The sequence below is a fragment of the Diplotaxodon limnothrissa genome, linkage group LG22, assembly GCF_057381915.1.
Source record: "Diplotaxodon limnothrissa isolate DT_005_m linkage group LG22, D_limnothrissa_male_GT1.1, whole genome shotgun sequence".
NCBI lineage: Eukaryota > Metazoa > Chordata > Actinopteri > Cichliformes > Cichlidae > Diplotaxodon > Diplotaxodon limnothrissa.
In genome coordinates this window covers 16,393,556-16,418,239 of record NC_140616.1, presented here as the reverse complement: position 1 = coordinate 16,418,239, position 24,684 = coordinate 16,393,556, and the positions used below count along the sequence as shown (strand labels likewise).

Genomic DNA, 24,684 nt, shown 5'->3' with positions numbered 1-24,684 from the left:
TAACTAAGATGTTAGCATTAGCTAAGAAATTAGCTAATGCTAATAAAAACTATTACCAAGAAACCAAAAGGAGTGACCTAAATTTGGCAACAGCAAATATAGCTTTCTAATATATTTACTATCTACTGTATAAAGTAATGACAAAAACACTTAAGATGCTTAACAACTGCTTCAGAAGAGAGTTTTATATAAACAAGAACGCTTTTACTATAGCTAACGTGTCAACTGCGACATTGATCCTAAACCAACTTTAATATGATGATGCAGGAAAAATATCAACATGGGTGATCCAATACACCCACATCTTGACTGTTTGGTTTACATCACCCGTGCTGGACTGTAAAAGCAACAATATATATTTTTTATGTGTAAATGTCCATAAACTTATGGACCTAACTGCACAAGTGAAGAAGATGTTCAAAATGCTCGGTTCATTGCTTTACAGCGAGACGTCATTACTCAAGTAATTTAAACCCCCTGGTTTTGCTTCTGGTTCTGATTACTTGTGTGAACGCAATCATTCAAGAATTATTATTATTATTATTGCTATTATTATAAAACAGTTATATACAGCTTGGTTAATCGTTTGCATTCATTTGCAGTAACTTGCAAAGATTTACAGAGATATTTTTAATTAAATAAAAGCTGTTACTCTTTGCTGTAAGAGTTTTACGCTTTTATATGCGTCACACAGTTTGGGTTTCTGTAGCTGACGAACATGTAAACTATGCCTCAAACCAAAAATCTACCATTGCCATAGTTTAATGATATTTATATTTCACTGGTTTAGTTCAGAAGTATTAAAATAAATGTAAATATACCAGTATTTGATGAAGTACATGATGTGTACTGTACAACTGACAAACACTTACTGCTCCGTGAGGCCTGTTATTACCTGTCAGACCTCGTTTTGGGAGAAAGTGACATCACACTGATGTCTCATCACCGTCTGTCCGTGCTTTCGCTGCGCCATAAATTAAAAGTGACAAGTGGTTTTATTGCACAGTGACCCCGCCTGTAGCGTCTCCCTGCAGAAGCATACGGACCACCTGAACCGAACCTTTAAAATTGTTCTTTAAACAGCACGTTTTCCAAAAAGCAACGTGACACTGTGGCAAAGAATAAAATAGATATCAGTTTTATAGCTTGTTTTTCCTCAATTTCAAGCTTGGTCTGTTTTATCACACGGCTTCCATCCAATCTGCATGTTTTCCTTTTTTTCAAATAAAGAACATTTAGAGATTATATGATTTCAGGTTTTTTCTACAATAGTGTCAGATCCATTTGAGCCATAGTCACACAGAGCAGCTCTTCAGCATACGATGAGGCATTTAGGACATTTGTGCACCAAGAACAATCAATTAGATTCACTGTTTTCAAGGCCTGATGTTTAACCCTGTAATTATTGCTCAGGCCTGTCTGTGACTCAGCAGAGGACGCACACTGAGTGAATATGGAGAGGCAACAGGTGTAGTCTGGATGGGAACCATTACAGGCTGGTTAGATGGTATAAGTGGATAAAAGAAAAGAGAAGCAGTTTAAAGATAAAAACATGACAGGCAGAGATGGATTATGAAACTCAGATGTAAAACACAACGCCGCATCAACAGCAGTTTTTCATTACAGTTTGTGGAAACATTCAAAACTGTTAAAATGAAAAAGGTTAAAAGGTTGTGATTGTGACAATTTATTAAGTGCAATGCAAAATCAAATAAAAAAGAAAGAATTATTAGAATTCTGATACTTTGATCTTGTTTAATGTTTCACGCTGCCTCTTCCGCTTTAACTTTAGACTATAGAAAAACTTGCAGTTTCGGAAGCTGTGAGATGAGTTTTTGCCGTCATCGTCTTGGTGATGAAATGTGATGAGAATGGGACGGGTCTGACTGCGAAACTGCAAGTAATATTCTTGTACATATCAACACTATATTAGGTACAACTTGCTAGCACTTGGTTGGTCTGTTTTTTACTTCAAATCTGCCTTAATTCCTCAGAGCCTTTTTTGTCCATATTGATGTGACAGCAACACACAGTTGCTGCAGATTTGTCGGCACACATCATGCTGAGAATCTCCTGTTCAACCACATCCCAAAGGTGCTCTGCTGGATTGAGATCTGGTGACTGTGGAGGCCATTTGAGTACAGTGAACTTGCTGAGATGATTTGAGCTCTGTGACAGGGTGTGCCAGTCATAAAGGGATAGACCTGGTCAGCAACAATCCTCAGGTTGGCTATGGTATTTAAACAAAGCCCAGTTGGCAAAAAATGTGCCATGAACCATTACATCACCAGTAGCCTGAACCATTAATGCAAGGCAGAATGGAGCCATGTTTTTGTGTTATTTATTCCAAATTCTAACTCTACCATTTAAATGTTGCTGCAGAAATCCAGACTCTGAAACTACAATTCACACAGGCTCATTCAAAGTTTCCCGGTCTAACTTTGAATGAGCCTGTGTGAATTGTAGTTTCAATGTGCAGGTCTTAGCTGACAGCAGTCGCACCCAGTGTGGTCTTCTGCCGCTGTAGGTCATCAGCATAAAGGTTTGAAGTGTGATTGGAACGAGTGGTTATTCGAGTTATTGTTGCCTTCCTATCAGCTTGAAGCAGTCTGGCCATTCTACTCTGATCACTCATGTCAGAAAGGCAGTTTTACCTGTTTTCTTTTTGAGACCATCATCAGTAAACCCTAGAGATGGTCGTGTGAGAAAATCCCAGCAGGTCAGCAGATTTTTAAATACTCAGAACTGTCACCAACAACCATGCCATATTCAGAGGCACTTAAATCATCTTTCTTCCTCAATCTGATGCTCAGTTTGAACTTTAGCAGGCCATCTTGTCTTGATTTGATTTCACCATCTTGATTTGAATTGCCGCAGGTGTACCTAAAAAGTCTAACGAGGGTCAAGCGACACATTTAACTTCTGTAGGGCCTCTCTAAAACGTTCATGTTACTGGACTGCGCCCTGTTAGAATTTAATGTTGAGCTGAGTGAGCCAGTCTCTCTAGAGTTTGTGTTTTTTGTGTCTTTTTGTGGCATCTTTGAATTCATTACACGTCATTTTTTGTTTCTTTCTTGTCACTTAAGCAGACTTGGCTCTGGGTCTACAGGAAACATAAATAGATGCACTGGAAGTATCCGATGAGTCCCTTGCTAACAAAAGCATCTTTCCATTAAAGATGTTTTTGTTACCAAGCCTGACTTGTTATTTTAACCAATGTAAATTCTCGCTTTTGTTGCAGACAGCTTCAACCTGTAACCAGTCAAGCAAATTGGGAGTCAGCTCTGAGGTGTCCTGATCAAACTGAAGCCACAGCACGTACAGGTGGCCTCTCAAGCTAAACCTTTGACCTGTTGTGCGTCTTCTGTACTTCTTTAACATGGAGGACGGCTACCAAAACCGGACTGCCTTCATAAAAGGAGCCAAAGACATTGCCAAAGAAGTCAAGCGGCAAGCTGCCAAGAAAGTGGGTCGCTCAGTTGATCGAGTGAGCGATGAGTACAGCAAGCGCTCCTACAGCCGCTTTGAAGAGGACGATGACGATAACTACCCCATGCAGGGAAGTCAGGATGGAGGCTACTACCGTGGAGACAGCCAGGCAGCGAACGACGATGAGGGCGGCCACAGTGACTCCACAGAGGGTCACGATGAGGATGACGAGATCTATGAGGGAGAGTACCAAGGAATTCCCAGGGCTGATTCAGGAAAAGGTAGCCTTGCTGGGGGTCCAGGATCGGTGGGAGCCGGAGCTCAGCAGTTCAGAGATATCGGCGTGTCCGAGGCTGAGAGGAGGAAGGACCAAGAGGAGCTGGCCCAACAGTACGAGACCATTTTGCAAGAATGTGGCCACGGGAAGTTCCAGTGGAGCCTGTACTTCGTCCTGGGCCTCGCACTCATGGCTGATGGCGTGGAGATCTTTGTGGTCGGGTTTGTGCTCCCCAGCGCTGAGAAGGATATGTGTCTGTCTGAACCCAACAAAAGCATGCTAGGTAGGACTCTGCTCCTTCTGTTGCAAATGTTTAGCAGGCTTATTATCAGTTTTATACATGACAGTGCTGTTAATAATCTACACATTAGTCCCCGTCAACAAACCTTGGCTGTGTATCCAAGGCTTGCTACAACTCATTCCTCTGTGGCATGATCTTTACTTCTCAGCCAAGAACTATTTAAAAAACTAAATGAGTCACACTGTTGCAGCATACTTGAAATACTCACCAGAGCGTGAGATGTGTATCAACTCTGGGGAAAAATCTTTTTTTGTTTGTTTGTTTTTAAAAATGACTGGTCTTCATTTTTTTAAGGACAAACATTTACACACACAAGTGAGGCAGTAACAGGTTCCTGCCAATGGTTTCATGCCACCAGACTGATTTAGATAATGTTGTGTAATGATGCAAAAAAGAAACACAGCAATGCAGCAGCAAAGAAGCGAGAGAGAGGCAGAGCGCTCGGTGGATGCAGCAACGTCTATGTTAAACATTTCATAAAAAACGTTTTGTTTTATGTTTTAGTTTTTAATAAATATTCCAAAGAATAGTTTTAACAACAATGAGCTCTTCAAAGATACAATGAGTGACTGAAACTAGCCTCTTTAACATACACTGCACCACTCCAAAGAAGTTGGGATGCTGTTTGAAATGTAAATGAAAACTGAATGCAATAATTTGCAAATCTCATAAACTCACATTTTATTCACAACAGAGCTGAGAAAACATTGAACATTAGGAAAATGAGGAGTCCACTTGGCTGATTTTTGGAAGTTAAATGTCCCGTTTTTGTCTCAGATAGGGTTCTAGCTGCTCAGCAGTCGTGGGTCGTCTTTCTCGCAATTTTTCTTTCCTGATCCACCAAATGTTTGGTGTTGGGGAAAGGTCTGGACTTTATGGCAGGTCACTTTAGCACACAGACCCTTCTACTATGAATCAATGCTGTTGAAATAGATGCAGCGTGCTGTTTAAGATTATATTATACTGCTCTAAAGCAGCGGTCCCCAACCCCCGGGCCTCGGACCGGTACCGGTCCGTGAGTCGTTTGGTACCGGGCCGCGAGAGTTGAGGCTCAGGTGTGAAATGTGTGGTTTTCAGGGTATTTATTGGTTTTCAGCGTTATTTTGTTATCGTTTTTAATCGTTAACTCGGTTTTCCTGGGTCTTTTCACGTGTGTTATGAATAAATCTTCTTTTTTTCGGTACCGGTACTAGTTTTGATTTTGTTGTATTTATCCGCGACACCTTAAAGGCCGGTCCGTGAAAATATTGTCGGGCATAAACCGGCCCGTGGCGCAAAAAAGGTTGGAGACCGCTGCTCTAAAACATGCAGAATAGAGGAATCCATGTTTTTATGTATTTTATTTCACTGTTTTCTACTTTGTTTCAGTTTATTTTAAATTATTTTAGCTTAAAGTTGATGGTTGAGTCTTTGGGTCATGTTCACGTATGGCTTCTTCTTTACACAACAGTTTAAATCTGCATTTGTGGATGGCGCAGTGAACTGTGTTCACAGACAATGATTCCTGAGCCCATGCATTGTTTCTGCCTGAGCACCTGAAGCATCCTGCATCATTTTCAGCCTCTAAATCGTTTGATATATTTGGTACTATACATGATGAGGTATTTAAATTCTTAGCAATTTTACATTTAGGAACAATATTCTGAACCTGAGAAACTCTGCCTCTTGTCTTAAACCCAATCATGTTACTGACCGGCAGCCAATTATCCTAACTAGCTATTCAGTTTTTATCTTCATTTTATACCGCATCCAACCTTTTGGGGAGTTGGGGTCGTGTATGAAAGATGTTCATACGCACCATGACATCACCCACCGGGTTGGTCAGTTTAAAGTGTGGTGTTTAGCATCATAACTGCCACTATCTTGATTCTTTGGAGATCAAATGACCATATTTGGATGGTCTTTTAGAACAATTACCCACTAGAGTCATATAATTTTAAAGATAAATGCATTAAAATGGCCCCAAAGGCATCATCAGCACAAACATGGTTAAGAGGTTTTCAGTCACTCAGATTACAGTCATGAAACAGTGGTTAAATCTTTTATCAGGAAGTCTGTGGGGATTAACACGCTTTTACAGCCAGCTTCACACTGGCACTTCCATGTTTTCTTCTTTTCTCAGCCTTTCCCTCAGAAGGGAAACAAAAGAAATGTGCATGTTTATCATCAAACTATCAATCTGATTTGAGATATAGTAGAGTTATCATGAGCCGGCAAGTCTTTGTAGTCTGACAATTGAATTTCCTTTGCTCTCTCTGCAGGTCTTATTGTATATTTTGGGATGATGGTTGGCGCTTTCCTATGGGGAGCTCTGGCTGACCGGATAGGCCGTCGGCAGTCTCTTCTCATCTCTCTCTCTATCAACAGTATCTTCTCCTTCTTCTCCTCCTTTGTCCAGGGTTACAGCACCTTTCTGTTTTGCCGCCTCCTCTCGGGTGTTGGGTAATTAAAATAATTATAATAACAAAAATACTTCTGTTGTTTCTGCCCCTGCCATTTAGTTGACTTAAAAAAAAAATCATCATTTCATTTATTGAGGGGCAATAATCTGCCCAAACCTACCCGGACCATCTTTGTTAAATGATGAATTCAAAGTCTCTCGTCTACACAGTCCTCATTTATAAGGTGCTTCACAAACCCAAACATTACAAGCTAACAGCAGTTGCTGCTAAAGAGGCAGACAGGGAAAGTGGAAAGCAAATCTGTGGTTTAAAAATTAAACTCCTTCTTGCAGACAGGAGCAGCTCAAAAGTGTTCCCCTTAAACAGAGTTTTAGATTTAGTCCCCTTCTTCCCACTGAGTTATCGGTTCTGTCACTAGCTAGCTAACATAAACTAAGTCTATTAGCCACAACCAACCAACCACGGTAGACATGTTCTCAAAACTTTAGGCACTTATTTCTTTAGTCCAGCTTCACAGACAGAGTTACAGCTAAGTCTGTATTTGAGAGCAGAAAAAAAAAAGTTGCAAAACTCCTGTCTGATATAAGCGACAGGTTCGGTTTTAGAGGGTTAACCTGAACCTGTCTGACAAAGTGTAGTTCAAAGATCTCAAAAAGGGACACATTATGTGATACGATCTAAAGAAACAGCTTAGAAGCAAAGTCACTGACCTTTATCGGCCTAGAGCAATTTCTAAGGCTTTGGGACTCCAGTAAAACGTGGTGATAGCCATTTCAACAAATGGAGAAAACTTGCCCAGGTGACCAAAATTGGCCTATCAAGAGCACATCGATGACTCATCCAGGAGGTCCCAGAATAACAAATGCAGACCTGCAAGCTTCACTCGCCTCAGTTAAGGTCGGAGATCATGATTTAACAACCAGAAAGAGACTGGGCAAAAATGGCATGTATGGGAGCATCTCCAAGGAACTCTACAAGCTGAACGTTTTGGAAGGTTTGAGTCCCATTAGATCTGACATAAAACTAAAACAGCATTTCATAAAAAGAACGTCATACTAACTGTCAAACACGGTGGTGATAGTGTGATGATCTGGGGCTGCTTTGTTGCTTCAGGGCAACTTATGGAACCATGAATTTTTCTCTCTACCAGAAAATCCTAAAGGAGAATGTCCAGCTATAACTTCGTACCTGAAGCTCAAGCATCAACGACCTGAAACATACCAGCAAGTCCACCTCTGATGTGCTAAAAAATAAATGAATAAGAGTGGGACAAAATTCTTCCACAGTGATGTGAAAGTGCCATCCTCGCTGCGAAGGATGGCACAGGCAGTTCTTAGGTTTAGGGGGTAATTACTTTTTCACTGCACAGTGTGCCATAACTGCAGTATTAGTCCCTTCCCTTTTGAAACTTTTAATTTTTATCCGGCTGCACAAATGTAATTTTAACAGTGAAATCGCACGAGCACAAAATGATTTTGATGATTCATTTAGTTTTTACAACGTGTAGCAAAGTGTTCAAACAGAGTTTCTCAAGTTTAGCGAACTGGCAAATTGAAAGCCTGACATCGTTTCCATTTGGGCTCAAACCAGTCGTTTTCCCGCTGAGCTCCTGTGAGTTTGTTTTGCACCATGGTGATGATAATCACACAAGCACAGAGACATTTAATGCACTGGTTGTGTTAAAGCTTTAGTGGCTAAATGAAACAGCAATTGCTGCACATTCAAGGTCTGAGAGAGCCACGAGTTGGAAAGTTTCGCAAACAGTTGCTCTACTTTTAAAAACAATAACATAAGTATGTTGCTTGACTCTTGATATGATACAGAAGAAAGAGCCCATCTATTCAAACACACATATACATATCAAAAATAGTATCACTGATACAAACACTTCACCTCTAGGCTCAGTTGTGTTCTGAATTTTGCAGAATCGGTGGTTCGATTCCCATCGTCTTCTCGTACTACTCTGAATTTCTGTCCCAAGAGAAGCGTGGCGAGCACCTCAGCTGGCTCTGCATGTTCTGGATGATTGGAGGAATATACGCATCTGCAATGGCCTGGGCTATAATCCCACATTATGGTGAGTACAGTGATCAGAGTAAAGAAAACAGATAGTTATGGATCCTTACTTTCTCTGCCCAGGCTGACTGATCATCATCAAATGCCTATGAGATACAAATAAAGCTCTCTAAATATTATATTACAATCTCTTTATTTTACAATTATTATTATGCATGTACGTATGAACAATCCCACCAAGATGTTAATATTTTTGGAGATTTGTCAGTCAGTTGAAAAGCTCGAGGGTAAAACGTAAGCTGACTTTGTTTGCTAGAAAGTGATCTGCCCAGAAACCGTGCACTGAGGGTGACCTCTGACCTCTAAATTCTGTTTGAGAACATGCTTCATAGTGAGTTTTAAAAACATGTTATTTTCACTGCACTGAAGGTTAACTATTTGGAAATGTGTGCTCACTTCTTTGTGTTGGCTTGCTTTTTCCTTTCAGGATGGAGTTTCCAGATGGGCTCGGCGTATCAGTTCCATAGCTGGCGCGTGTTTGTGCTAGTGTGCGCTTTTCCGTCAGTTGCAGCCATCGCTGCCCTTAACGCCATGCCAGAGAGCCCACGCTTCTACTTAGAGGTTAGCAAATGTGCTTGTTTAAACAGTTAAGTCTTTGTCTTACAGTAATAGCTGCTGATATGTTTCTCATTATTAAATCCATGCCATCTTTAACAGAATGGCAAACATGACGAAGGCTGGATGGTTCTGAAGCAAGTTCACGACACAAACATGCGAGCAAAGGGATACCCAGAGAGGGTGTTTTCTGTAAGTATCAGTGAGAAAACAGCAATGTAAATCTCTCAGAGCGCTCACAGCAGAGGGAAGTGTGGGAGAGGGAGAACAGACGGGGTCTCTGGTCAGATACCCATTGGCTGCCTGGGGTTACGCCCCTAGTTTGGAGTAAGCTGAACAAAAAGACACACTGACTTTGGATCAGAGCCGATGACTTGTGCAAAGGAAACTTGCTGCTATGTGATGCAATGAAAACCACAGAGTATATAAAGGACTGATGTAACCACTATGACATCACCCACTGGTTTGTGGCCTCAAATTTAACCGGTGCAGAAGATGTATTAACACAGGTTTGTTTGTCACATGACATCATGCACACATTGCTCAAGAGTTGCCTGCCATGTTGGATGTGATACACCCTCTGGTTGCTATGGAAATGTGAAATACCCAGCTGGTCAGCAGTGGTTCCTGGAGGTTGCTACCTCTTGCTGGGTGAAATCAGTTTAAATGAAGATGCTGCACCGAACACCTCTCAGGAATTGTCTTGGTAACAGGTTGTTTACCTGTAGCTTTTCATGTTTGTCTGCAAATACTTGCAGACTACTAGCTTAGCTATGGTACAACTTGATAATGAGCAATGCAGAAAGGACATGGAGAAGGTTTACATCAGGGCTACAGCCAACAAGTTTTATGAGGCGCTACTTTTACTTTGAATACTTTTACTTTGAATAGCTACTTTTACTTTGAATAGCTGGCTTGTGTTGCACATTTCTCAGTTTAACTGCAGATGGGTCATTAGGACATTAGGACATGATGTAGATAAGTTCAAAGTATTTTATGTAGAAAGCTGTAAATGTAAACTTGGCCATTTCTGAAATGTGGATTTAAGGCAGTGGTTCCCAAAGTAGGGGCACGCCTCCTGGGGGGGAGGGGGATAGCATGTTAGTAAAGGGGGGCGCAGAGCCATTGCAGGGGGGTGGCGAGTTATGAATAAAATAAATAAATAAATTAAAGAATGCTTGGACACTGCTAGCATAATGGACAGGTTTCTTGACCGGGATCCCACACAAACACAGAGCAGAGGATGAACCATCGCCAAATATGCTTGCAAACCAACTTCCTTCCGAGCTAAAGACTAGAAAATATGATGAAGCATATCTTGCCTTTGGCTTCACCTGCACAACGGCGGTGCAAAGGTAGGTACCCCCAAAAGAATTTGTTTCCCCCGCTTCGGGAGCACGTGCTGGGATCACGGACAAACAGTATCCCACATTCTTAATTTTAAGTTCACAAACACTTCTTATAATGAAATTTTGGCGATTTTAGCTCTTTATACAGTAAATTTACAGTGGGATACAAATAATAACAAACAAACAAACATTATCACAGTTTTTAAACCCATTTTGCACAGAGAGACATTTTTTTGAAAAATGTATTGATACCAGTGTTGAATATTTTTAAACAGTAAAATAAAAAAACAACTATACGTAAAATAATTACACCATAAAGATAGTTTGTTTCGTGGTTTATTTTATTGTGGGGTGTGGAATAAACTGCAATCAAGTTTGAAAACAAAATATGGGTGTGGTTGGAGGGGGCACGCGTTGTTCTAAGGGAACGGGAGTGAGCCTCTAGTGGCTATTTGAGGAACTGCAGTATTTGGTTTCAGTTGATGCTTGATGGACAAAACCTTACATTATTACAAGTATTTTGAACTGCTTGTAAATCATCTTCGAGATAAGCTCCAAGGATTTGCTTCTTTACTTCCTGTTGAGATAAAACCTATTAAAATCGACCCACAAATCATACAAATGTGTGATTTCCCACAATATGTATTCCGGTTAAACAAGTCATGAGAACAGGAACAGAATAAATACATTGTTGTAACAGCTCCCAGTCCATTTAAAGATGCTTTACCCATTACAGAGATGTTCATCAGGCTTATGATTAACAGTAAACGTTATTACAGTCAATGTCTCTGTAATATCTGGTGGTGACTTTCAGAGCCTCTTTTTCAGAAAGTCTCTTGCAGTAGTTACATTATTTTTGAGCCAAAGTCATCTCTAATTTGACTTTGTGACTTTGGTCCAAGGTCACCACAATCAAAACTGTGAAGCAGATGGATGAGCTGGTGGACGTTGGCACCGACACGCCTGCTTGGCAGCGCTACAGACTGAAGATTATGAGCCTCTCCCAACAGGTGAGTAAAGTTAATTAAAAAATACAGTTTACATACATTTTGTCCAGCCTACAAATGTTGTTCTTCTAAACTGGTTGTTTTTTTTTGAGTAACCAGGAAATTTGGTATTTTGGATTTTGTGAGCAAAAGCAGTAACTAAAGGGCCAAGCTTTAACAGTGTGAAATAAAAAAGGCCCCCTCTGGCACCCACCCAAGATCACAGCTTCCTCAAAATTACAGTTATTTTCAAGAGTGCTAAAGCTGAGGTGTTTTACAACTCAGGGCTGGCATTAAAACGCCTCAGTGGATGAAAGCAATGTGCATGCAAGCACAGGTGGAAGTAAATCCAAGTGTAGCTAAAATATTATGTCTTTTCCTTTAGTTTGTCTTTGATTTTTTTTGAGTATATTAAAGGGATAATAAGCTACTTGCTTGAGCATTTATTGACCTGTCCGCCTGCAAAGTTTCTCCCAAATTCAAGTTCTGTGATAACACTCGGCACACAAAGATGATGCATTTTTGAGGTATTGTGTGGATTTTTTGGCTTTGATGTGTTTAAACTTCAGCAGCATGTTGTTGCACTGGGCTTTTATGCTCTGGGCAAAAAAATCCTTCACCAGGCTGTTTGCCTGATTTGAATTTGCACGCAGCCTACGTTCTCCTACGCACACACACGCCTACGCGCTGCTGCTTAATGCCTGCTTAATGCCCACTACAAGAAAAAGTTTGAACAATGAGAGAGTTGAAGCAGCGTTTTCATGTTTTATGTGGAAGCCGCTGTCATGTTGCTTTCAGCTTTTTTGTTCATGAGCTTTGCTCTTGTGTTTCTCCGTGTTCACTTGTTGCAGATACGGAATAACATCCTTGCCTGCTTCAGGCCAGAATATAAACGGACGACCTTCATGCTCATGGCTGTTTGGTTTTCTATGTCGTTCAGGTAATCTAAAAAAAAGAAAACCTCCTTGCTGTCTACTGTTTCTCGTGCTCCGTTTGGGGCTTATTTAATCTCTCTTGACTCCCACAACTTTCCAGCTACTACGGTCTAACCGTGTGGTTTCCGGACATGATCAAGTACATCCAGAAGCAGGAATATGAATCGCGCACGAAGACCTTCACTAAGGAGCGAGTGGAGCACGTCACGTTTAACTTCACCTTGGAAAACCAAGTGCATCGCCAAGGATACTACTTCAACGACAAGTAATTTTTGTTTCAGGGCAACATTAATTACTTTAATGCCAAAGTAGAGAATATTGTTTTTTAAAATATGCAATAAAAAATGTTCCTGATCACAGATTCCTTAACCTGAAGATGAAGTCCATGGTTTTTGAAGACTCCGTGTTTGAAGAGTGCTACTTTGAGGACATCACATCCACGCACACCTTCTTTAGAAACTGCACCTTCATTGCCAGCTTGTTTTATAACACAGGTAAATATGACTCCTCGTGTGCAGGAGCACTAATGAACATTATAAACTTGCTTTCCATGGCTTTCCATAGGTACGTAGCAGATCATGCACTATATGGCCACATCTCTTAATCTGTGAATTCAGGTGCTTTTAGTCTTGTTGCCACCGGTGTGTAAAATTAAGCAAAGCAAAGTGGAAGCATTTAGGAGGTGGTATGAAGTTATAGTGTGGGGTCATCGAGCGCTGAGACACAGAGTGCTTAAAAGTCATTAACATCAGCACCAAATCTGTTCACCAGGAGCTTCATGGCGTGGCTCACCATGGTCGGGCAGCCTCTATCTATCTATCTATCTATCTATCTATCTATCTATCTATCTATCTATCTATCTATCTATCTATCTATCTATCTATCTATCTATCTATCTATCTATCTATCTATCTATCTATCTATCTATCTATCTATCTATCTAACAAATCCTCAAATGTGAGATTCTCTGTTCATTTAGCTGATGGTTTCACCTGACAGATAAATTATGTGAGAAATGCTTACATTTCATCTTAAAGTCAAAACAAAAGGCATGACACGGTGCGAGTGATCGGGCTGTCTGTACAACAGCACCCTGTCAGGAAGAATAAAACAGATGTAAGAATGTGCTGAATGGCTGATCAGAACCAGAAATTCCCCGTGTGCGGAGACCAAATCGTTTAAAAAGCAACTGAGCCGCGTGTGGTTTGGATTTCCGATTGTGCTTTAAATCAGCACGTCACATTCAGACCTGGGAAACGTGAGAAACTAAAGAGAAACGGTTCCTCTGCTAGCATACTGCGGCTATCCGTCTCAAGCTGTGGCAGATTTATTCAGCTTCAGTTCTTCTGCAGCTTTTACGGCAGCTGTAGCTTTCTCCCCGATGAAGCCAGCAACGCATTCTTTTATGTTTGTGTCATTTGTGCATCTAAAATTTTACGATCGTTCAGCACTTTTATTGCAGACTCCGTTTAATGAAACTGTTATTGATTAAGAAGCCTGTCAGAACTAATCCCCTTTATCTTCTACAGAAATGTCTCCTGACCTTTGCTGTCGTTTTTGTGACGATGGGAGATGCTGTCCTGGATGCTGCTTTCATGTTTTGCCCCTATTAAAAACAGATGCTTGTGTGGTGGCTGCTGTAATGTTCTGGCTTCTTTTGCTAAGGGATTATTTAATCCCCTCCTTCCCAGTTTGAGGAAAACTGATCTTTTATTTGGTTTGGATTGGGTCAGACATTCTTCGGGACGTGGCGTAAATCTTTTATATTTTTTATGCTCTAAACAAAAAGTTAAGGTTGTATCTTTTACTTAGCTTTTCTTCTTTAAATCAGAGGAGAAACATGCAGAGGAGTTTCTTTCAGCTGAGGAGAGCTTCTTTACCCAGTGGAAATCACAGATGTTCACAAATTTATGAAGTTATTTAATCATTTTCAATTTTTTTTCCCTCCTTTTATGCCTTCAGATTTATTCAAATACAGACTCGTCAACTGCAAACTGGTCAACAGCACGTTTCTCCACAACAAGGAGGGCTGCATGCTCGACTTCAGCGACGACTTCAACAATGCCTACATGATCTACTTTGTCAACTTTCTCGGCACCCTGGCGGTGTTGCCTGGCAACATCGTCTCGGCTCTATTAATGGATAAAATTGGGCGGTTAAGGATGCTGGGTAGGTTAGTCTAATCTGGGTGGAGGATTCAGTTATGAGTGCAGAGGCGACTCGGTTTAACGTAACTACTGCTCCCTCTTTTTACATAGCCGGGTCCAGCGTCATATCATGTGTCAGCTGCTTCTTCCTGATGTTTGGAAACACCGAGTCGGGGATGATCGCCCTCTTATGTCTATTTGGTGGCATCAGCATCGCCTCGTGGAATGCCCTGGATGTGATAACAGTGGAGCTCTACCCCTCGGATAAAAGGTAACACGAGAGCAGATGTTTCTACTACTGCTGAGGTTTTTGTTTTCTGACAGAGTAATACTGTCTGTCTGGTTGCACTTTCACTCATTTTGTGTTGTTATAAATGCCGTCCAAAAGTGTCATTTCAGGGTTGTTATCCCTTAAGAATTTGAATTTTTATTTGTAGTTTCTTTTCTGGAGAGAGAAGGATCTTTATGGAGGTGGACTCGTTTCTGCTGAGTGATACCAGAATTTTTACCAACAAATCTGCTGTGGATGGCAAAAGTTTGAGACGCCACATCAGTGTTGTTTCTCAGTCACCCAGCTCACGCCTTGAGCCTTGAGAGCTTGAAAAAGAAGGCAGCTAGACTTCTTTAGGTTTGCAAGGATGTTTCCCCTCCCATCCAAGAGGCTTCTTCAGTTCTAAGAAACAGTGCTGAGTCCAGGTCTTTGAAGGGGCTTGTCCTCTTTGGAAGTGATACTGAGGGTTGTTGACCCACTGAACGTATGGGTCATCACATGAGCCAAGGTGTGAAAAAAGGTGTGGGTCTTTACAATCATTGAGGATTTAAGGGTCAAAGCACTCTTAACCCTCAAGGTGAGGTCACCCAAGGCAAAGTGTGAGTAAGGTTTGAGATCTATAAAGGCCACTTAAATCCCCCTTAAGGACCTTTGGGAATCACTTTTAAAAGCACTCGCTCGAGTTGAATCTGAATTGGCTGTTTATTAAAAATATTGAATTGGCATATTTTTTATGAAGCGAAAAGCAAATCAAACATAGTAAAAAAAAGTAAATTAAATGCTTCTAAGACCACCATATTAACCCAAATGCGCATTTATTCAAGGTCTTTAACAATATGTTTTCTTTTAACATCCATCCTCTGCCCTGGGTCCTGGTTGTGGATTTGGAGGTACCAGTTCTCATTCCTGCCGCTTCACATTTTGCTACAAACCGAGCCACTGCATGCTGGAGGCCACCCCTTGATGAAGCCAGATAAACCACTTCATATGCAGGGATTGGAGAGATGATTCTGGGGCCGCAAAACTGGAAACCCTCATCCGCTTGGCTTCACTTAGAAATTATGTCAATAAAATTTATTAGCAGAATCGGTGTTGGCCAGTCCTCCTCTAGAGGCTCTTCATGTCATGTCCTGGTGGGATTCATATAAAAGTGTAGCTGTGTGTGAGAAAGAGGAAAGTTTTTTTTTCACTTTGATTATCTTAAATATGGCCGTAATAGGTCAAATATGAAGCAGTGAGTGATAAATACTGTTAAAAACCCTCCTTACCGTGTGTGTGCGTTCTTGTCTGTGTGTCCCTCTCTTCTTGTCTCCAGGACCACAGCGTTCGGCTTCCTGAACGCCCTCTGTAAACTGGCGGCCGTGCTGGGGATCAGCATCTTCCAGTCATTTGTGGGCATCACCAAGGCCATACCCATCCTATTTGCGGCCGGCGCCCTCGCCGCCGGCAGTTTCCTTGCCACAAAGTTGCCCGAAACGAGAGGCCAAGTGTTGCAGTAAAGCCGACGACCAGCAGAGGGCAGCAGAGTCCAGCTGGCGTGTTTAACAACTAACAACATCCCTGAGAGCTTCAGCTCTGCTGTCACATACCAACAAAAACAGACTGCCATCCCCATTGTAAGCCCAGAATCCTTTGAAATGTGGATTGCATCATTCAAAGAGGAGAACACACAGAGGTAGAAAAAGATGATGTTATATTTATGATCACTTAATTTCCGCTGCTTTGTCAGGTATTCAGAATATTCAGAAAAAGAATCAGATATCTTATGGAAGAGCCACTCTTAGAGGGTGATAATGTGCTCCCACAGATGCTCAGTGACACAGAACGATCACATGATGAGAGGAAACTGATTTAAAAAAGCCATTTCTGAAGGAACGAGAATGATTTAGTCAGTGTATGTGGTGAGTTTTCCGTTTTTCTTTCTCGTCTGTCCTCGACCTCAGTGACTGGCTTCCAGTGCCTCTGTTTAATGTGCTGTGACGTTACTGGAACAGTTCAGTTTACATTTGCATCCAGACTGTTGCTCATAGACTTGCTTGCAAAAGTTCTCAAAATGAATTTCAGGGTGAACATATTTTCTGTTAAAAAACAAAAAAAACTTTCCCGTGACCCTCGATCACTGCCTCCTACTGAAGCCTGACCTGCTGACCGCTGTTATTCTCTACCAAATATTGTTAAAACATTCCAGTGAGGCTGCTGTTACTCAGACACAGAGAGCCGAGGTGCTTTTTCTCTCCCTGAGTAATTCCAGTTCTCTGCTCAGAGCCTCGAAATGCAGGCAGGCGAAGACGCATTTCACAGGATTCTCTGTTGTAAATGGGAATAGTTTGATCCAGTTCCTCTGTGTTTGGTGTCAAAGCTGATGTTTTCCCTCCGTGTCGTGTGTCAGTTTGATGATGTTTTCGAGGAACGTCTGTGGGACGGATTTTGGTCAAGTGCTAAACTGTGAGAGCAGATACTTGTGGTATTTGCCTAAATTAGTGGTGTGTGTATGTGTGTGTGTGCGCATGTTTTTGTTTGTACTCTGATTTATTCATTTACATCTCTGTGTTTCATGCAAATGACAGTGTCATTTGCGTCAGTGGGAATTTTACTTGTCCGGCAGCGGTTTGAATAAGCAGTGTGGCCACACATTATCAAGGTACCTTAGAGGTGTAACTATTGTAAAAACTAGCCTGAAATCTCCACGTAAACACCCACAGTATCCTGCCACAAAAGCATCTTCTCAGTGCCCTTGCTAATGCCTGTAAAAGGTGTAATGTTTAAGGCTTGTTCAGATAACTAATAAACAGCACAATGTTTGTGCGGTACTTTCGGCGGCTACCTTGTTTCCCACACCAGATGGATCTGCACGTTTGATCTGGCACAGATTTTACACCGGATGCTGAGGCTGGGTTTGTGTCTCCTCCGGGTCTCAAGGACAAGGACAGGAATCAACATTGTAGTAATAATTTCAGTTTTCTTTATTTTTTCTTCATGATCCCTTCAGGATAAAGCAATCAGGCCTGCGGTAAAATCAATTATATCTCCATTATTATTATCTTATTCATCCGCTCTAAAGGAAAAGCAACATATGAACCAAAACCCTGGCTTTCAAGAATTTAGATCCCTGTTATCCTTATTGTACATGTAGTGTAGTTCACCTCCAATCCATATGAGAATTAGTCAGAACATAAGTTATCTGATTGAATGGGAAAGCTAATTCTTGAAGTCGAAACAACGAAAGGAGACTGATTTAGTTCTTTTGTTTGCTGTATTTTTTTTGTTGGGGATCAAAACACGCAAACAAAGCAGTCTTCATTTACCCAAGAAAAACTGCATCATAAGCACAAATCAAATGGGAAAAGAAGCTGTTAAAAAAGTGAACAATTAGACAGTGTGGCAAGAGAAACAAGAATATAATTTTATTTTAAGGGCTCCTGATCAGACATTCCTTCACTGCGTCCATTCCCGCTGGGAAAAGATGAAAATTTGTAACTCATTTTTATTTCTTTCGTCTTTAAGGGTACGCAGGCTCTTAGTTTACATGTAAAAACCTGCTGTGACCTCATCTCAAGAATCAGAATCACCCTTAAAGCGAAGCTGATTGTGTACACCTTCATTCTGTAAACATATGACAGTATTTTGTGTACTATTTGTGTGCTGACAATCAGTGAGAGAGTGTGACATTTTGACCGAAAAACGTCCTCTGGATTGTGTGTATGTGTGTGTTAGTGCTGTTATCAGCCCCCTCTATAGTAAACAAATACCCTTGTTCACTTATGGTAGCTTAGCTTAGCAAAAAGGCCTGGACATGATGGGGAACAGCTACACTGGCTTTGCTGTTTCTCCTGTTAAACTAAGCTAAGCTAAGCTAAGCTAAGCTAAGCTAACTGCCTGCCAGCTGTAGCTTCATATTCAGCATATAAAGACATGAGAACATTATCTTCTCACTAAAGAATGCAAATGATACTATCTCTAAAACCTATTTCTTTGAAATCTTTCTTCAAATCTACATGCTGAGGATCATACCTGAGGGGTGTACTACAAGGTCAGGGCGAGATTAGCACATTAGCAAGCTACGTCAAGCTAAAAGTCATCAGTTTGTCATAATGATCTGATAACATTTATGATTGGAGTAGGGAGGACACTCATAGGTATCATTTTGTGCAGAAGAAGAGCTGTACCTGTAAAACCCCCATTTTTATGTTTATGAGTGCACAAAGACCATGAAGCGGAAAGCCCAGCTTACCAGAGAAAGTTGATAACCTCCATTATGATACACATTATCTCCAGCTGGGGCTTAAGCCAAAGAAAGCCTGGCTATGTTTAACTTCCTTTGTAGTACACCCCTCCGTTGTTTGCTGTTTGTGTACAAAGATGTATGTGTTTAATGAACAGATTTGTCCCATCTTGTTCCTGTTGGAAAGACTGTTTGGATGTATGTGTGTCTGTGTGCGTCTGCTGACTAAATCGTCTGTCACATATTTTTCTACTTTTTTCTGTTGCAATTCTGTTTTCATCCCTGTGATGATTACAGCTCAGTTGGGGACCACGGAATACATTTACACTATGAAAAGAAAAAAAAAGACCTATATATGCAGTGTAGAAATCAGTGTGTCGTTCTTCATAACAGACTCGGGTGCTCTTTTGCTGACACAGCCTTTGAAACAAGTCCCTTGAAAGGCAGCCAGAAATAACACACAGTCTGCTCCTCAGTTTTAGAAACACGCAGAAAAGGGAAAAAAGAGAAAGGGATCGCATCTTAAATTCATAAAGACGGCTTCACCCCCTAAACCTTCTGTATTCAAACGACTGTGACGCATGTTCGTTATCGTATTGTCTGACTTTCTTGGACGTCCTGTATGCCAGCTGTTTTTGTCCAAAGCAAGAACTAGTGTTTTCATTGTCGTATGATGACATAGATTTGTTGCTTGCAGTGATTGTTCTTAATCAAAGTGGGGTGAAAACTGGTGAAACTCGAGTATGTGTTCTGAAAGTGAGTTAGTGGTGACTGTGCTCCTTGTTTACCTTGGAACCAGGTAACCTTTTTTGTTTTTATTATATATATATGTGAATATACATGCTTGAATTTCTGAGGAGGTTGCTTGTGATCTTGAAGATAAGCTTTGGCTGGAAAGGGAAGGACACTTTCAATGTGAAGTGCATGAAAAGTGTAATTTGACATAAACTTGTTTGTTTATGTGAGTCTGTATTAAAGGGGGAGGTTTAAGTAATCAAGTCAAACTCAAAAGGACCACGGGTTTGAACTCATCAAAAGAGCGCCCTCTGTCAACTTGAAGCTCCTGTCCAAACTGTAAAAGTTTACGGATTAATGTTGCTACGTGTAGAATTTCATTCTATATAAATATAAATAAATATATATATATATACATGTATAAACTATAAAAAGAGTTGCTGATTTGAGTTTTATCCATAAAGGAAGGCAGAGATATTGGGTGCGGTCAAAATAAAGCAAACACCAGCCTGATACGACTTCCCCTTAATGACGGCAGTCTTTTAAAAAGTGTGGGAGAAACACCTCCCGCATCTGCAGAGAACTGCAAGGATCCATCACTGTAGTTGGAGCGATGGCGTTTCTGTTTGCTTTCTTTAGTTTGACTCTGAGCTGTTTTATTATCTGATAAAAAGTTCTACTCTAAATGTGAGTTCAATTCAAGATTCAGTGTACTGTGTGTAGAAACTGTAGATGTTTGTATGTGCAAGTATGCAAATTGTGAAACAAAAAGATTACGGAAACAGTTCCAAAAAAAGTTTGGTATGACACAAAACTTTATTGTGTGTTGTCTTTGTGTTTTGTAAATCAAGACTGAACATCTTGGTAAATTCAGTATTTATTACTTCTGGATATTGAGAATATTTTAGTGATGCTGAAAAGGTGCTGTATTTATTTTATGTGAGAGTTGTCCATTATGCTGGGTTTTGCACTTTTGTGCTATTTATCCAGTTCTTTGAATAAAATCATAATGGAAATAAAACTTGAAGAAAACCAGTGTCCTGTACTCCATTTCACACCATCAGATAATTTTCACTTCATTTAGACGTTTCTCTTTGTACTTTCAATGTACAGTCCTGTGCTGAGTCTTGAGTCACCCCTTGCTTCTCTGTATTTTGCTGGAAAAGTGGGAAATGGGATTTATTGAAATGTGCAAACATGCATTTAAGTACAGTAAAAACAAGGGCAATCCATGATTGTGTTCCACTGTGCGTTTTTCTATCCAGGTATGGATAGTCACTGTCAATCAGACACTTTACAGATGACGTAAATTCCATCAAATTTGACTAGATCTCCAAAACCTTTGACGGAAACCACGACAGTGTTTCATAGCTGGCTGTATACACACACTGTCATATACAGTGACGACCTCGGCACATATTGATTTAAACCTAAAGAATTTCCTCTTTCGTTTCAGTTCTTGTGTAATGTGGCATGCCCCAGCCTTTTCTCCCCATTTCCCTTCCTTAAGAATGGCTTCTTCACAGCCACCCTTCTATGGACACCATTTCTGATGAGGCTTCAGTGAACATAGATGGAGCATCTCTCAGGCGTGTCCAGTATTAGACATGGTTTTCAGATATTGTTCATCTGTGGTTGATAGGGCTCAAGACCACTTTAAAAACAATGTCTCCTAAGAAGCAAAATATAGTGAAATAAGATTTTAAAATCACATCTTGATGTTTTCATTATTGTAAACATTTTGTTTTGCTGGTAAGATTAATAAAACTAATTTTGCAATAAGCCATTTTAAATGACATTTAAAAGGCAAAACATCAGAAATGAATGTTCAAAATGGCCTATAAGGATACATCAAAAGAAATTGAGAAAAGAAATAGAACAGATTAAGCCATAAATATAGAAAAAGGGTTAAGTACAATTAGTGAAAAGGTGCCCCCAAAAATGTGATACCAAGTCAAAAGCCAATATAAAACAAATATTGAACAGTGTTAAACTGTTAAAAAAATATATAAATTCTGCATCAGTTGCATATATTTCAGCTTATATTCAGATTGCAGAGCTTCCAGCAGCTCAGGCTGTAAAAACTAAAAGAGACCTCTGCAGATATTTAGAATGATGATCAAATACAGCAGAGTTATGAAAAGAGAGAGATCATTAGCCAAACAGATATAAAGAACCCACAGAGCAGAGCAATCCAACAGGAAGCAGACAACAGCTGTGGGTTCAGACACTTGAATTAAGCGCAGCATTATCCTCATAATACCAGATACCTGGAGGTCAAAGCGGTATTGTGATTGATACTTTTTCATTTTCCAGTTGGGAGCAATGCTCTCCATGATGATTTAGAACTAGTTTGTGTCTAATTGAAGAAAAACATTGGCTGGGGCCCATGAATCACTGATGGGGTATGTTTGATGTCACTGCTGCTGGTGCAGGTTCAACATCTGAACTCAGGAGTCCTGTTGTACCTTTTCTAAACCTGCAGTTTAATGGAGCCCTGTTTTACAGAAACTGGCTGCAGTTGAGTCATAGGTGCAGCAGGGGCTGCTCATGAGAGTCAAGAGGATTGTGGATCTAAAGAGCCCATTTAAACTTGCCTCAAGCCACAAAACAGTTTCTTTAAATGCCACATTTATACAATTTGACAAATTGAAATAAAATGAGACTGGGAACTGTCAGCTGGCATTTATATAGCAAATTCCCAGCCTTAATTACTAAAGGGCAGGGAGACCCTGGGTTGACCAGTGTTGTATAATGTAGATCCATAGAAGTGAACAAATTCAGATTTAAATTTATAGCAAATTCATAAAGTTTCCAACATGTTAAGATGTCAGTGATCCAGTTTATTTAAACAAAAAACAAAATATAAAACAAAGACCCAACTTAATCAAACAAAAGGAAAACAAGCATGGTGAGCGATGCCACACTGGTTGTTTCGGTTCCGAGCCATCTTGATGTAGCCTTCTTCTCCAAACTGTACACCCCAGCTACAAATAAAGCAGCTGCTGTCATGAAACTCAAAATTAAAGGAAACAAAGAAACCCAGTCCATCAACCAGTGACTCAGAACAACCTGTTTTTGACGAGCCAGAAGTCCTGTCCTTTCTCTCTGCCGTAACCCACAACCAGCACGCCATGGTTCACTTTCTGGGTACACGTGTTGTCCATGTACACGCCTGTTGGTTACAGGAGGGCAAATATAGGAACTCTGACTAAGATTCAATCTGTGCATCATTTTAATAAAGTAACCAACCACGATGGTAGAAGCGAAACTGTGGCCTGGAAGCATCAACTGCAACAGCGATGGGCCCCACAAGAGCCACTGCCTCCTTCAGTGCAAACTCATCCCCCCTTGGTAAGCAGCAATACCCTGAGCAGTTAGCAGCCCGATACAGTGGGTTGTACTTGCACTGATTATGCTGAAAAGTAGTAGACTCTTTAACATGAGAAACATCTAGGTTTAATCACAGTCTACCTGCAAGTGGAAGCTTGACTCACCTTTCCGATATAGGGGTAAGCATCTTCAGAAGCAATGCCTTGGTTATCAACAACATACTTGAAGGCACGTGCTATTAAGCCACCATTGCACCCCCGGTTGCCATAATCTGTGGTGCAGTCAATCAGGTTTTGAGCGCTGAGAGATCTCAAAATGCCTGTAGACTTTTTAAGTTGCCCCTCAAGAGCTCCAGCCGCACTGAAAGCCCAACAAGCGCCACAAGAACCCTAAAAGAAAGGTTACTCGTGACATGATTAAAAATGTAGAGGTTTCCTGTTACATGTGTGGATATCTGAGGGGACCAGCTAGGACCTCACCTGCTTTTTGACTGGAGTTACCAAGCCTTTATCCCTCCAGTCCACTGAAGCTGGTAGAGAAGCATTGACTTTTATGAAGCTCGCAGCAACCATCTCCAGGTCAGATGGTACCCTAGTGCCCATGAGAGTGCCAGCGATCTCCACAGGGGTCTGCAAGCGTGGAGAAATTACACACCATTCACCATCAAGTGATGTAAAGTTTGAGGAGAATGCTCACCATGTCTCCGAAGTGGTTGATTGCCAGTTCGTAAGTGTGCAAATTCAGTGAGGCTTCCAGGTTGTGAAGATTAATCAGTTTCAAGTTCATTTCCCAAATCAATCTGCGTCCCAACTCCTCAATCTGGAACACAAATGTTACACCAAATCTTCTGTGGCATATATGTGCACCGTAACTAAGCCAGAGTTCAGACATCCAAACAGCTTGATGTTAATGAAACACAAGGTGGGTTCTTGTTCTAAAATAAAGCTTAAACAGACTTATATGCTTAAACTGAACCCAGCTAAACACTTATATAGATGAAGACATGAAACATTCCTGTTAAAGTTACAGGATTCAGCACCTTGGTATTTTTCCACTTTTGTTTTACCTGGTGAGAATATACTTTCTTATGCGTTTTCTTCCATAGCTCCCAGTGTCGATCTGTTTGCGAACTGATATCGGCCACTGCAAATCCACACAAGACTGTGAAAAGCAGGCGCTGAAACATTTTCAGAATCTGGGAAAAGAAGAAGACGGGTTCCAACCACGGTGTGACAAAGCAAACAGCCTGCAGTGTGGCTCCTGCTTTTAAGTGGACTGCAGCAGCAGAGTTTACAGGTGGTATCAATTTACATTTAAAGTCAGCTGAAGTATGTTAGCACTGAGAGGGGCTGTCATATGAGCCATCCACATAAATTGTATGCAGTTCAGATTATTTGACAAACTTGAAAAAACCCCATCAAACCTGCATTCACTGATTTACTCAGGTACTTGGTAAAAAGCAGTGAATGCCTGCCATGTCCATCCCTTTGTGGCCACAGTGCACTAGTGTTGAAAAATACTCCAGTAAAAGTTAAAGTAGTGATTCAACCTTTTCACTGAACTGAAAGTGGAAAAAGTATCGGCTCTGAAATGTACTAAAAATAAGAAGTAGTTCGTTGGAGGAGATTTTTACTGGCTATTTTTATACAAGCTTACTGAACATTGT

General features: G+C 40.8%; 2 protein-coding genes across 2 annotated transcripts; one reads left to right on the top strand and one right to left on the bottom strand.

Annotated features, from left to right (window-relative positions):
* Positions 1 to 3,379: 3,379 nt before the first annotated feature.
* LOC146609678 (synaptic vesicle glycoprotein 2A-like) lies at positions 3,380 to 16,228 on the top strand. Its single transcript, XM_085345803.1, has 12 exons — positions 3,380 to 3,989; positions 6,269 to 6,449; positions 8,335 to 8,486; positions 8,913 to 9,046; positions 9,143 to 9,232; positions 11,292 to 11,399; positions 12,227 to 12,315; positions 12,411 to 12,575; positions 12,671 to 12,804; positions 14,273 to 14,479; positions 14,569 to 14,728; positions 16,044 to 16,228. Exons 1-12 carry the CDS (start codon positions 3,380 to 3,382, stop codon positions 16,225 to 16,227), a joined length of 2,214 nt encoding a protein of 737 aa, XP_085201929.1. The 3' UTR covers position 16,228.
* Positions 16,229 to 22,572: 6,344 nt separating this feature from the next.
* On the bottom strand, positions 22,573 to 24,204 carry LOC146609677 (cathepsin S-like). Its single transcript, XM_085346241.1, has 7 exons — positions 24,085 to 24,204; positions 23,715 to 23,837; positions 23,498 to 23,647; positions 23,183 to 23,407; positions 22,938 to 23,103; positions 22,758 to 22,860; positions 22,573 to 22,672 (listed from the first exon to the last, which is right to left on the bottom strand). The coding sequence occupies exons 1-7, from the start codon at positions 24,202 to 24,204 to the stop codon at positions 22,573 to 22,575; spliced, it is 987 nt and encodes a 328-aa protein (XP_085202367.1).
* Positions 24,205 to 24,684: the final 480 nt, after the last annotated feature.

Bases quoted from the DNA above. Each gene is read 5' to 3' on its own strand.
- LOC146609678 (XM_085345803.1), top strand. From the start codon at position 3,380: ATGGAGGACGGCTACCAAAACCGGACTGCCTTCATAAAAGGAGCCAAA. The intron at 6,450-8,334 runs GTAATTAAAATA...TGAATTTTGCAG, and splicing joins CGCCTCCTCTCGGGTGTTGG to AATCGGTGGTTCGATTCCCA. The intron at 12,576-12,670 runs GTAATTTTTGTT...TCCTGATCACAG, and splicing joins GGATACTACTTCAACGACAA to ATTCCTTAACCTGAAGATGA.
- LOC146609677 (XM_085346241.1), bottom strand. From the start codon at position 24,204: ATGTTTCAGCGCCTGCTTTTCACAGTCTTGTGTGGATTTGCAGTGGCC. The intron at 23,838-24,084 runs GTAAAACAAAAG...TTTGTGTTCCAG, and splicing joins AGAAAGTATATTCTCACCAG to ATTGAGGAGTTGGGACGCAG. The intron at 23,408-23,497 runs GTGAGGTCCTAG...CCTTTCTTTTAG, and splicing joins TAACTCCAGTCAAAAAGCAG to GGTTCTTGTGGCGCTTGTTG.